General features: G+C 42.2%; 1 protein-coding gene across 15 annotated transcripts in view; it reads left to right on the forward strand.

Annotated features, from left to right (window-relative positions):
* EPB41L2 (erythrocyte membrane protein band 4.1 like 2) overlaps positions 1 to 12,999 on the forward strand; it is a 235,315-nt gene that overhangs the window by 176,917 nt on the left and 45,399 nt on the right. For all 15 annotated transcript variants that reach the window (XM_075554558.1, XM_075554542.1, XM_075554549.1 and 12 more), the window contains one exon: positions 6,366 to 6,538. In XM_075554558.1, coding sequence (XP_075410673.1) covers positions 6,366 to 6,538 — 173 coding nt within the window. The remainder of the gene's footprint in view (positions 1 to 6,365; positions 6,539 to 12,999) is intronic.

A 12,999-nucleotide genomic window follows, 5' to 3' on the forward strand; every position in this document is an offset into this window, starting at 1 on the left:
GCAATCATGTTTTAAGGAGAAGGAGTGTGTCTTGCTCTCACTACATTGATGGGCTTGCTTATGACCCATAGCTCTGTCTAGATCACTGCTACCTTTTTCTTTGAAGAGGATTTTCTTTTGTGGTTGAGGCTGCACACAGCAAAGCATGCCCCAGGGTAAGAGTGTGCACATGCACAGGTGAGCAGCAGTGATGGCATTCTTTGAGGCGCACAACTGTTGCCACCCTTTCTGAGGGAGTCCGCCCTTACTGCCAGAATGAGCATAAGCTCACTGACCCCTAGATTTCTTGTCTGATCTCCCAAGTTGCTGTTGCCAATTTGATGCCATGGAGATATGCCCAGTGGAAGAGCGCCACACTCAAGGCAGGGCTCTGGACTAGTTAGACTACATGTTGTTCATTTGTAAGATGACTTTAGGTGATATTCTTGGTTTAACATATAAAGATAATCTCATGTCAGTTTTAGAGGTCAATGTATTCTTCATTGACTTCATAAAGTCTGAAGTCAATGAAGATTGAAATTCTATCCAGTATTTTCTCCCTTTTGTTTAATCTTGATAGACAAGCACTGTCCTCCTCTGGTCCTAGGGCAAGAGAGCCGATTATTTATAGAGGCAATTAGCCATACCCATTCATTTCACATTAATTGCCAAGTAGTAAATTTTAGCTCAGAGTGCCAGTGTACGTATTTGAGGTTGTAAATCTTTATGGGAGTAGAAAGCCTCATCTTTTTTCCCCAGCAGCTTGTGGTTTCAAACTGCTGACTTTGCAGTTAGCAGTCCAAAGTGTAATCCACTACACTGTGAAACTAAAACTAAAACCAAATTTAATGCCACTGAGTTGATTCTGACTCATAGTGACCTTATAGGACAAGGGAGAGCTGCCACTGTGGGTTTCCGAAGCTGTGTATCTTTATGTGAGCAGAACACCTAATTTCTGTCCCTACACAGAAGACGTCGTGGCTAGCAGCCCAGAGTTGGTAACCCAGTACTCCACCAAGGTTCCTTCGTTGTTCCACCCCTTTCTCCTATTCCCAGCTCCTTTTCCCTCTCTTTCTCCAGGCACATGGAGACCAGCGGTTGGTTTGGATGGCCACTTGTAGGATTTTAAATCCCAGGCATTATATAGCAAATGAGAAGGTAGACAATTCACTGGGATATTGCATGAAACCATGACCCTGACTCTCCAAGAAGCCACATGCTAGGAGATTTGTTGGTTATGCACAAGCTGTCTCAGCAGCTTCTCTTTTTGGTGGTATGGGGTGGTGGTGGTGGTGGTAGGGTGTCATTGTAAGTAATACATACATACAACTTTTGCCAATTCAGCTTTTTATTTGTGTGCAACTTAATTGACGTCAATTGAAGTAGTCTCTGTTCAATTCTACCCATGATCATTGTAATATTTCCATCACTGAAAATCAATCTCTCTCTTTCTTTCTCTCTCTTTCTGTTTCTTCCTCCCTCCCTCCCTCCCTCCCTCTTACTGCTGGTAACAGCTAAGTCATCTGTATGCATTTGCCTTTTCTTGTCTTTTTATATAGGTGAGGTCATAGCAACACTAAGCTCCTTACATATTTTAGTGTGTATCAAGACTTAATTTTCCTTCTGACTGATGCTATTCCATTGTATGTAAGTACCAGATCACTGCTTTTATAAGAGAGTATGCTTAGAGCATCTGTGGCAGGCTTGGTAGATAGAGAAACACCTCCATACTCAGACCATAAGGAGAGGTTCTTCTTCTTGGGTGCCTTTGAATCATGACCCTATGTACAACATGATGATACACTACACATTCCTGCACCATCCTCACAATTGTTGTGTTTGAGCCCTTTGTTGCAGTCGCTGTGTCCGTCCATCTTCTTTATTACTGACCTCTGCCAAGTGTGATGTCCTATTCCGGGGACTGGCCCCTCTGAATAACGTCTTAATGTGTGAGATAAACTCTCGACACATCACTTCTAAGGAACATTCTAATTGTACTTGCTTCAGGATGGATTTGTTCATTCCCCCTCCCCCCAGGTTATCCAATAGTATCGGTCAACACTAATTTAAATGTATCAGTTCTTTTCTGGTCTTCTTTGTCCCGTGTCCAACTTTCATATGAGGTGATTGAAAGTACCCTGGCTCGGGGTTAGGTCCCTTTACCCACAAAGTGATATCTTTGCTTTTAAACAGGTTCTCGAGACATCCTGTATAGAGTTGTCCAATGTTAGGAGACAACCAAAACCAGGCCCACGGGCAGAGTCAGTTTTGACTGGTAGCTGTCCTACAGGGCAGAGTACAGCTGCCCTGATTGGCTTTTGACCCTGTAAGTCTTTATGGAATAGAAAGTCTCTTTCTTCTGAGAGTAGCTGTTGCCTGTGTTGTTTAGTGCTATTGAGGATGGTTGTGTGCCATCCTCACAGTTGTTTCTGTGCCTGAGCTTTATACCTGTGTAGTCATGGCATTAATCTGTCTCCTTGAGAGCTTACCTCTTTTTTGCTGCCCCTCGACCCTAGCAACTATGGTGTCATTCTGCAAGTCCCTGCTGACAACATGTCCAAAGTATGTCAGACAAAGTCTTTTCCATTGTCCTGCCTTGATTACTCATGATTAGTATGCAGAGCCATTTAACCTTTCTTGCCTCATTTTCCTCCACTATTCAAGAAAAGAGGTGCTGGCCCTCATCCTATTGAACTTTTTGAACAGCATCACCAATGTTTCCTTGGAAACTATTGGAAGCAAAGAAATTTTACCAAGACACGTGTACAGTGCTCTAGGAGAATAGGTACATGTCAGAAAGCCAGACGCTATTGAGTGTTCTTTCTGTGGATTCTACACACACTGCTGTATATCATCTGTAGTGATAGTTCACGCCTTCATTCATTCGAGGATCTGAGTTGACAGAGGGCCTCCACTTTTGAATTTACCACATGCAGCTTCACCTTGACCTAACTCCGTTCTCACTACTTACTGTGAAGCAGAAGGATTTCAGCGGACATTCTTGAAATGGTAAAGAAAACACTTCTTTGGAGACATAGAGAGAAAGTGTTGGAGAAATTCTCCACATCCTGGAATTCTTGATTAAAATGGTCTTTCTATTTAATATATTCTAGTTCAACTCTAAGATTATTATTTTAAAAGACATTTTGCCAACTCTTCATCAAACAATGAGAAACATTTACAATTGAATTCCAGGCAGCATTGGCTCATTTATTTAAAACATGCTTTTACATCAGTCTGGAAGTATTTGACATCAAGAAAAGTTGACTTCCTTTATCATGAACCCATGGCTGAAGCAGTACAATTACACTGGCAAGAGAGGATGTTAGTCATATCAACAGACCCACTTTGTGTTGTCTTCTTCATGGGAAAGAATCATTTCACGAAACAGATTGTCAAGTTGGATGTGCCCTTCCCAGAAGAAATAGATATAAATACTCATCAGTAATGGTAATGGATTGTTCCTTGGCACTTAGAACTAAGGACAAGAATTTAGACATACATGTTTATATAAGTGATTAAAGTGGTTATAAATAACCTCTAATACACATTGTGAACAGCTGTTCTGTTGCTCAGATTGAGAAAAGCATTTTGTTGTCATTAGGTGCCGTTGAGTATGGTCCAATTCATAGCGACCCTGTGCACACAGAACGAAATAAAGAAAACATATTACTCTTGAATACAACACTATGGATGTATTCCTCTTATCACCATCATAAAGTTCTGTATGTAGGGAGGATATTTTATTTTGTAACAGATTTATTCGTACAGTTTAGGAGGCTAGAAGCCCAAGTTTAAGGTTCTGGCTGTAGGGGAAGTTTCTCCCTCCAGTTTACCCTAAAGGGGAAGGTCTTTGTCTCTTTGAGCTTCTGCTCTTAGTGATTGTCTTGTGGTATTTCTGCCCCCCACCAACCCCCCCACCCAATCTCTTCTCTAATCAACAGGCTTCTATCTCATATCTCAGAAAGACTTAACTGAAGATACACTGGTACGCTAATCCATCCTTACTAGAGGAAGATAGTCCATTACCAAAGGGCATTATAACCGCAGGTATATAGAGGTTAGGACTTAGATACACATAATTTCCCTCTCTACCCCCAAGTAAAGTTTCTCTGTGAAACCTAAACCCAAATCACCTCAAGCAGAGAAGCAGTGACCATTAATTTATATGGAAAACTTTTCATTTCAATTTATCATACAGTCTTCCCCCCCCAACCATTTTATTAGCATGTGTTTTACATATCATACAATTGATAGTTCAGTCATATCCAGGAGACTTGTACAATAATCACCACATCAATTTTAGATTGTACCCACCCCCCAAGGTTACATAGCCTCTAAGGTGAGCTATGTAGCCAATCTGTTCTAGTGCTCCCTTCCCCTTCATTATGTACTCCTGATATTCCCTTTCCCTCCCTGTCATTGTGTTCCCAGTACCCCTTGTATCAGTTACTTTCATTGTGCACCCATTCCTCCTGTGCTTTACAGCTGGGAGACCCAATAGAGAACAATTAGAAGCAAAATTGCACTAAGGTGGTAAGGATAAAATCACAAGGACAAAAGTACAAATAATGCATAAGAAGGAAAAGCCCCCCAGCAACATTCAGAAAGGGAAGACATTTCTGTCATGAAACCTGTGAGAGATAACTGCACTCAGACAAATTGAGGTCTCTTTCACAGGGTGGTCAACTGGCCAAGTGTCAAGTTCGATCCAGCCTAATCAGGATGACAATGGTCTCTGCCTGATCGTAAGGCTGTTCCAGACTTGCCTGTGGCTGGAGCGCATCTGCCAGCTTCTCAGTCTGACTAGACACTGTGCAGATGGGCTCCCACTGCCCCTCCCAGCCCTCCACAAACTGGGGTTCATCATTTTAGCTCTGAAGCCTTTCTCCTCACCGTATTCGAGTTTTGTAATCGTCATCTTTGCATCACACAAGCAGGTGTGCTTCTTCCATGTGAACTTAGTTGCCTCCTTGCTTATATGGCTGCTTGTTTGAATACAAGTCTTTAAGAACCTAGACACTATTCCGATTGGTAGCCGGACACCATCTGCTTTCTTCACCACACTTTGTTTTAGCACCCTTCTATTCAGTGATCATTTCATGAAGGTGAGTATTGAGCGGGGCCAGGATGTAAAAACTGATTATTAAATTGGAGCTGGGGCATAGTGCAAGCCCCAAACCCATTCTTGGGCCGGGCTAAGCTTTTATTTGGGGCTGTAACTTGGGAATTAGCATATGTCGTATTCCCTAGTTCAATCATGTTAAACATAAGTGTGTAATTGCTTCCATAATCAGATTCCAAAACATACTTTTCCTTTTTGGACTTCTTGACATCACTTCTCTCTTAGCACCTCCACCCTCTACAGCCCCCTTCCTCCCAAACCTTTGTTATATTTGCTGTCCCTATAGGCTTAATATCCCTGGATTTCATTTACTGAGAAACAACATAACTTCAAGAGGCTTTGCTCCAATGGGGAAGCACCTCTGAGATACACCCTAATAGAAACAAGTGTAAGCAGAATACAACAGAATGGCCGTCACAGGCTTGCAGGATAATAATAAAAATGTATCTTAATACAGCCAACAGGGCCTTGATGTAGCCAGGCCTTGTTTTTCCCCAGCCAGCTGTACACACCACTCTTGGTATAGCTGTTTTCTGCTTCCTTCAGACATCATGTATTTTCTGACTCAAGTCCTCAGGTACAAGTGTCTGGGATAGAGCTCAGTTCACCCGGTGAAGTTTATATGGGAAACATTTTTGAGTTGTTTCCAGACCCCCAAAATAACCTCATAAGTAATACCAAGTAACATCTAAAAGTGTTACTTTGACATATAGAATTGAGAGACGCATCCCAAAACTCTGACAGCTTCATGGAAAGAACTCGGGGACACCAACACTGCAAGCAGGGCACCTGGGGCCTGCTGCTGCTTTTTCTTACGTTATTGCTCGGGTAAAGTGCAGACCAGATTGGCTTCCCATTCAACAACTTACACAGCTTTTTCATGACATTGTTTATAACACATGCTACCTCTCAAAGGACTCGCTACAAGCCAAATGCAGAATTCCTGTTTTGCTTTTCAACATTTTTTCATAAAGTAAAAAACCTCTTTGTATTTCTTTCAATTAGTGAAAATACCACTATTCTAGGTCTTTCTTAAAAAGATGTGAAAAGCAGGGGATACTGCTATTCCTGGATGGGAGGGCTAATAATTAAATCCATAACAAGGTTTATAAACGGTCTTTTTCATTAGCAGCATTTAAAAAAATTGAGTGAACATGCTTGCTAAAATGAGATATTAAGATACTTGTATATCTTAAGTTTAAAGAAAAGGCAAAACAACATGCAGTCTACTTTTAACCCTCATTCTCTGCCCTCTTTCCAGGCTTGTGTCTCCAGAGCAGCCACCAAAGACCAAGTTCTTGACCTTAGGGTCCAAATTCCGCTACAGTGGCCGCACCCAAGCCCAGACCCGCCAGGCCAGCATCCTCATTGACAGGCCTGCTCCCCATTTTGAGCGCACCTCTAGTAAGCGGGGCTCCAGGAGTCTAGATGGAAGTAAGTACATTAAAAATGGTTCTGGATTCTCCAACCTTTGTCTCTTATCAGTTCAAAAAGCTCCCACTGAAGCTCTCCCAAGGTCCCAATATATGAATAACTTTCATAGCTTCCAGGGATTCATTTTGCACATAACTACACTGTAGATTTCTAATGGAGAACTATGATGTACATTTGAATCATTCATCTGTTAGAATTTTAATTATTTGCATGTTTGTAGTTTTAAAGGGAAATAAACAGATAGCCTTTCTCATGTCTGTGTCTCATTACCTCGTTCTAGCAAATCTCAAAAATATGCCAGCCCATGTCATAAGCCTTGATGTAGTCCCTGTTCAGTGTCCTGAGAGAAAGAAGCTCTATTGGTTTCTGGCATACTGTCTGTTTTTGAGCTGTGAGGATCTGTAGTTTGTAACATTGTGAATTTTAGCATCTAAAATGCACAGCAAACCAGTGCCTTTTCCTTGAGGTCTATGAACTGTGCTCAAGGAAGCCGGCCACCTTGTGCGAGCAGTTAGGGCAGAGGGTCCGAGGAAGCCCATTTCTGAAAACAATGAATTTCACAAGTCAGTGCAGCAAACGTGGCACAGTAATCCATTATTTTTTCTCCTATGTGTTTTGGACACTAATTCATCAGATGAGCAAGTCTACAAAAGGATAATTGTGTTATTGTGAAAAATAGGCTTTTCATTGCTAATGTGTGACCAACCAGCCAGGGGGATCTTTGATTAGGGCTTGCTTTCTCCTTTTCCCCAAAGCAAAACCAGGCTGTAACCTGGCACTGAGCTTCACTCTTCCCTGAGCTCCCCATTTACTGACAGGTGTCGTGTTTTTCTTTTTTCCCTGTTTACCTTTAAAATGTAGAATGAGTTAGATTAATTTCTAACTCTCAGTTTAAAGCTTGGCAAGTTAAAACAATCTAGTATTACATATAAAGTAAAAATCCATCTAATATCTAAAGGCCACGTGATTAAGTCTATATCCAGTACACCTAAAACTGGGAGATTGGCAGTCATACCAAAAAGGAGGAGAAGGCAAATCAGGTGTTTGGGAGAACTAGCAGCCCGAATGTTTATGCCATTAGGGGATGGATGATAGCCAGAAATACAATAAACCGGGGTTACTGTTTAAATAGTATTATCAGGAGAGGAAGGTCTGAAGAACCCTTGAGCTGTGGTTTTAAAGATGAGAATAAGACAGCTGCGTGAAGATGAGGGAAGGGTATAGATGGGCTGGGGTCGGGCCATGCAGGCCCTTTCTATTGTAGGTGCTGTAGGAAACACTGAAGGGTGAGCTCCAGAGCAGCGGTTCTCAACCTGTAGGTCACGACCACTTTGGGAGTTGAACGACCCTTTCACAGGGGTCGTCTGATTCATAACAGTAGCAAAGTTACAGTTATGAAGTAGGAACGGAAATAATTATATGGTTGGGGCGGGGTGGTCACCACAACATGAGGAACTGTATTAAAGCGTTGTGGCATTAGGAAGGCTGAGAACCATGCTCTAGAGCAAGCAAGCTTACTCAATGGCACATAATCCGTGTGACCTTTTTCAAAACGTCAGGTGGTATTATAGGGTAGGGGAAGCTGAGGAGAAGTAGACCAGGCAAATATGATGGTGGTCTCACCTAGGTAGGAGATTAGTCATTTGGCATCATGGACCAAGTATATGGTCTTACAAAGTTCTCAAGACTGTGGGAGATCTGTGTTGGCTGAAGAAAATGTGTTAACTTAAAAAACACACTGCAAAATGAAATGAGTTGTTTTTAATTAATTTTTTGTTTGTTTTATTAGCTGTTGTTGATTTATTTTTTAGTTTGTTTTGTTATGTTTTGATATGCTTTGTGTCTAAGCATGTCCATCTTAGGCAAGTTGAACAATCAAGAGGAGAGAACAATGGGATTGACGGTTCTGGGGGTACACGGTGGACGGAGAGATGGAGGGAAAAGAGGGGCTGCCCAAAACCTCAGGGACAAGGGAAGAATAAGTGACCTAGAATTGATGGCGAGGAGGTCATAGGATGCTATGGGGTGGGTTGTGGGGCTCTATCAAGGGCAGTGTAGCCGAGAGGAATTACCAAAACTGGAATGAAGGCTGAACACGATAGTGGGACAGGAGGAAAGTAAAAGGAAATGGAGGAAAGAACTGGGAGGCATAGGGCAGTTGTAGAGGTCTAAATACAGGCATGTATATATGTAAATATATTTACATACAATGACCGGAATAGCGCTATGTTAATATATTTATAAAGTATTATGGTAAGATGGACATTGGGCCTCCACTCAAGTACTCCCTCAACAAAAGAACAATTTGTTCTACTAATACTGCACTCTTTGATGTTCACCTTCCCTTACATGATTGTTGGCATCAAAGTGGGTGCATAAACAAATAGGGTGAAGAAAGCTAATGGTGCCTGGCTATCAAAAGATACAGTGTCTGAACAGGGCACTGACTCACCCAAAGGGAGGGTATTGTTTATATCTCCACAGGGAAAGAGGGACCAGACTTCAATCTGGTGCTCCAACACATGAATGCAACATACCGGCATGAAGCAGGGAACCAATAGAGAGGTCTGAGGGGCTGGCCCCAATCCCAACTACATGGATAGCCCCACCTCCCCACAAAAGAATTCACTTCAGAGGACAGCACTGAAGCTACAGCTCAGGGAGAGGGACATACCTGATCAGAGCACACTGGAGAAAGTGAAGGGGGGGGGGAAGCGACAATAGAGCACCCACCAAACCCTGAGGACGATAGCCCCTCTCGGAGCAGCCAATGAACAGAGAGGCTCATACGGCGAGCTCACTATGAGGCACAACATCCCTCACTGACTCTTAGCCCCACAGGCGACAACACTGGAGAGACAGTGTGGGAATTGGGGCGTACAACAGAACAGCAAGGAGAGCAGAGCAAGGAAGTTCCGAGGGAATACCAAAAACAGACTTTGGGGCAGAGCGTGGCACCCCATAAGACTTGACTGGAAAACACCCCTAAAGGTTGACAAACAGACCTTGAACTATTTACAGCTTTTTTTGTTTGTTTTCTTTTGTTGGTTTGTTTTTCCCGGTTTTGTTTTTGTGCATATCTCTGCAGGTCTATCTAGAAAAGATAGGCAGAATAAACCATCTGGAGGAGAAAACAATGGGACTGACAGTTCCAGAAGAACATGGGAGAAGGAGGTGGGGGGAAGGAAGTCATGTTAACAAACCCAGGGAAGAGGGAACAACAATTGATGCAAAATCCTTGGCTATGAGGGTGTAAGAGACCTTGTAGGGCTTGATCAAGGGCAATGTAACCAAGAGGAATTACTGAAACCCAAATGAAGGCTGAGCATGATCGTGGGACAAGAGGAAAGTCAAAGGAAATAGAGATAAAAGTTGAAGGCAGAGGGCATTTCTAGAGGTCTAAATAAAGGCATGTACATATGTAGATTTATATATGATAATGGGGAAATAGACCTATGTACATCTAATTAGAGGTTTAGTATTAAGGTAGCAGATGAACATTGGGCCTTTATTCAAGCACTCCCTCTACAAATGAATATTGTTCTATTAAACTGGCATTCCATGATGCTCACCTTCCTGACATGATCGCTGAAGACAAAGCAGGTGTTAAGCAAATGTGGTTAAGAAAGTTGATGGTGCAGCGTCTGGGGTCTTAAAGGCTTGAAGATAAACAAGCGCCGTCTTGCTGAGAAGCAACAAAGCCCACATGGAAGAAGCACACCAGCCTGTGTGAACATGAGCTGTCAAAGGGACCAGGTTATCAAGCATCTAAGAACAAAAAATCATATCATTGTGAATGGGGGGGATTGTGGAGTGGAACCCAAAACCCATCTGTAGGCAACTGGACATCCCCTACAGAAGGGATTCGGGCAGGAGACAAGCCAGTCAGGGTGCAGCGTGAGACTGATGAAACACACAGCTTTCCTCTAGTAGTTTAATGCTTCCTCCCCCCACTATCATGATCCCAGTTCTACCTTTCAAATCTGGCTAGACCAGAACATGTACACTGGGACAGATAAGAGCTCGCAACACAGGGAATCTATAACAGGTAACACACAGGACAAATAAGGGGAGTAGTGATAATAGGAGTGTAAGGTTTGTGGGGTGGGGGTGGGAGGAGTAAGGGGGAACTGATCATAATGATTGATGTACAGTCCCCTTGCCAGGGGGATGAACATCTGGAAAGTGGGTGAAATGAGACAATAGTCGGTGGAAGGCATGAAAAACAAAGAAAAAGAATATAAATTATCAAGAGGGCATGGGGGAGGGGGAAAATGAGCTGATGCCCTGGCTCATGTAGAAAGAAAATATTTTGGAGAAGACGACAACATATGTACAGATGTGTGTGACAAAGTGGATATATGTATGGATTGTTATAAGAGTTGTGAGAGCCCCCGATAAGATAATCTTTAAAAAAAAAACAACTGCCAGGTCAACATTTTTTTAGCTTCATTAATTTTTAATTTGCTATTAAAGTTCCAGTAACATTACCTTTAAAAACATGTCTAAGTCAGATTTTCTCATTTTTGAAATAATTCTTGAACAAAGCATGTGTGTGTTGGGTTTTAGAAATCATAATTAGTCACCAGTTTTTCATAGCCATATACTTTGAAAGAAAAACTTAACAAAATCTCAAAAAGGTCAAAAAGGAAATATATTTATTTAAAAAAATTTTTAAATCATTTTATTGGGGGCTCATACAACTCTTATCACAATCCATAGATACATCAATTGTATAAAGCGCATTTGTACATTTGTTACCTTCATCATTCTCAAAACATTTGCTATCCATGTAAGCCCCTGGCATCAGCTCCTCATTTTTCCCCATTCCTTCCCACTCCCCCCTCCCTCATGAACCCATGATAATTTATTAATTATTATTTTTTCATATCATACACTGTTGGTTCCACGTCTCCATCCACTTTTCTGTTGTCTGTCCCCCAGGGAGGAGGTTATATGTAGATCCCTGTAATCAGTTCCCCCTCTACTCCACCCTCCCAGTATCGCCACTCTCACCACTGGTCCTGAAGGGATTACCTGCCCTGGATTCCCTGTGTTTCCAGTTCTATCTATACCAGTGTGCATCCTCTGGTCTAGTCAGATTTGTAAGGTAGAATTGGGATCATGCTCGTGGATGGAGAGAGAACATTTAGGAACTAGAGGAAAGTTGTATGTTTCATCATCGTTATACTGCACCCTGACTGGTTCATCTGCCCGCAACCCTTCCGTAAGGGGGTGTCTGGTTGCCTACTGATGGGCTTTGTCTACACTCTGCACACCACCCCTCATTTACAATGATAGGATATTTTTCCCTTGATGCTTGGTACCTGATCCCTTCGACAGCTCATGATCACACAGGCTGGTGTGCTTCTCCCATGTGGGCTTTGTTGCTTCTGAGCTAGATGGCTGCTTGTTTATCTTCAAGCCTGTAAGACCCCAGATGCTATATCTTTTGATAGCTGGCATCATCTACTTTCTTCACCACATTTGCTTATGCACCCATTTGTCTTCAGCGGTTGTATCATGGAGGTGAGCACACAATGATACGATTTTTTAAATCTTTGATGCCTGATAACTGATCCCTTCAGCACTTCATGATCTCACAGCCTGGTGTGCTTCTTCCATGTGGGTTTTGTTGCTTCTGAGCTAGATCACCCCTTCTTTACCTTCAAGCCTTTAAGACCCCAGATGTTATATCTTTTGATAGCCGGCCTCCATCAGCTTTCTTCACCACATTCGCTTATGCACTTGCTTTGTCTTCAGCGATTGTGGCGGGAAGGTAAGCATTATGGAATGCCAGTTTAATGGGACAAAGTTCTTGAATTGAGGAAATACTTGAGTAGAGGCTGGATATCTATCTGTTACCTTAATACTAAGCCTATAAATATATGCACATAAATATATTTCCCCATCCTCATATAAATATAAGGAAAATATACTTATTAAAATACATGACTGTATTGCTTAATGTAATGTGATGTGTGGACTTTCGAAAGTAAAAGAATTTGAGGGCTATTAGGGGAAGAGAAAAATTCAGGCTCCTGCCATTTAAAGGAAAGTGAAATAAGCACGAGGCAGATATTTGGTAAGAGTGAGCACAACTGGTAAAAGGAAGAGGCTTGGCTCCCTGCCTTTCAGGAGAGTTGAGTCCCAAAGACCTCTGTATTCACAGGGTTTCTTCCTTCGTGGCGTGCAGCCAGACCAATGATGTCAGTACAATTCTCTGTATACAGGGAATTCTGTCCTGAGGTCAAGGCAGTTTTGGTTTGGTCTACAGTGAGATAAAATGTCAACAGGATTCTCGCTCTTGTCCATCTGTTGCGGCATGTAGAAGGTGAAAGGAACCTAGGAAATTAATCATGTAATTGTACAAGTACTGTTGCAGTAAATATATTCATGAGCAAGTTTAGGCAAAACCAAAGAGATCTAGAGAGGTAAACTACTGCTTAGAATTTTCATTC

This window comes from Tenrec ecaudatus, chromosome 7 (assembly GCF_050624435.1).
Source record: "Tenrec ecaudatus isolate mTenEca1 chromosome 7, mTenEca1.hap1, whole genome shotgun sequence".
Classification (NCBI taxonomy): Eukaryota; Metazoa; Chordata; class Mammalia; order Afrosoricida; family Tenrecidae; genus Tenrec; species Tenrec ecaudatus.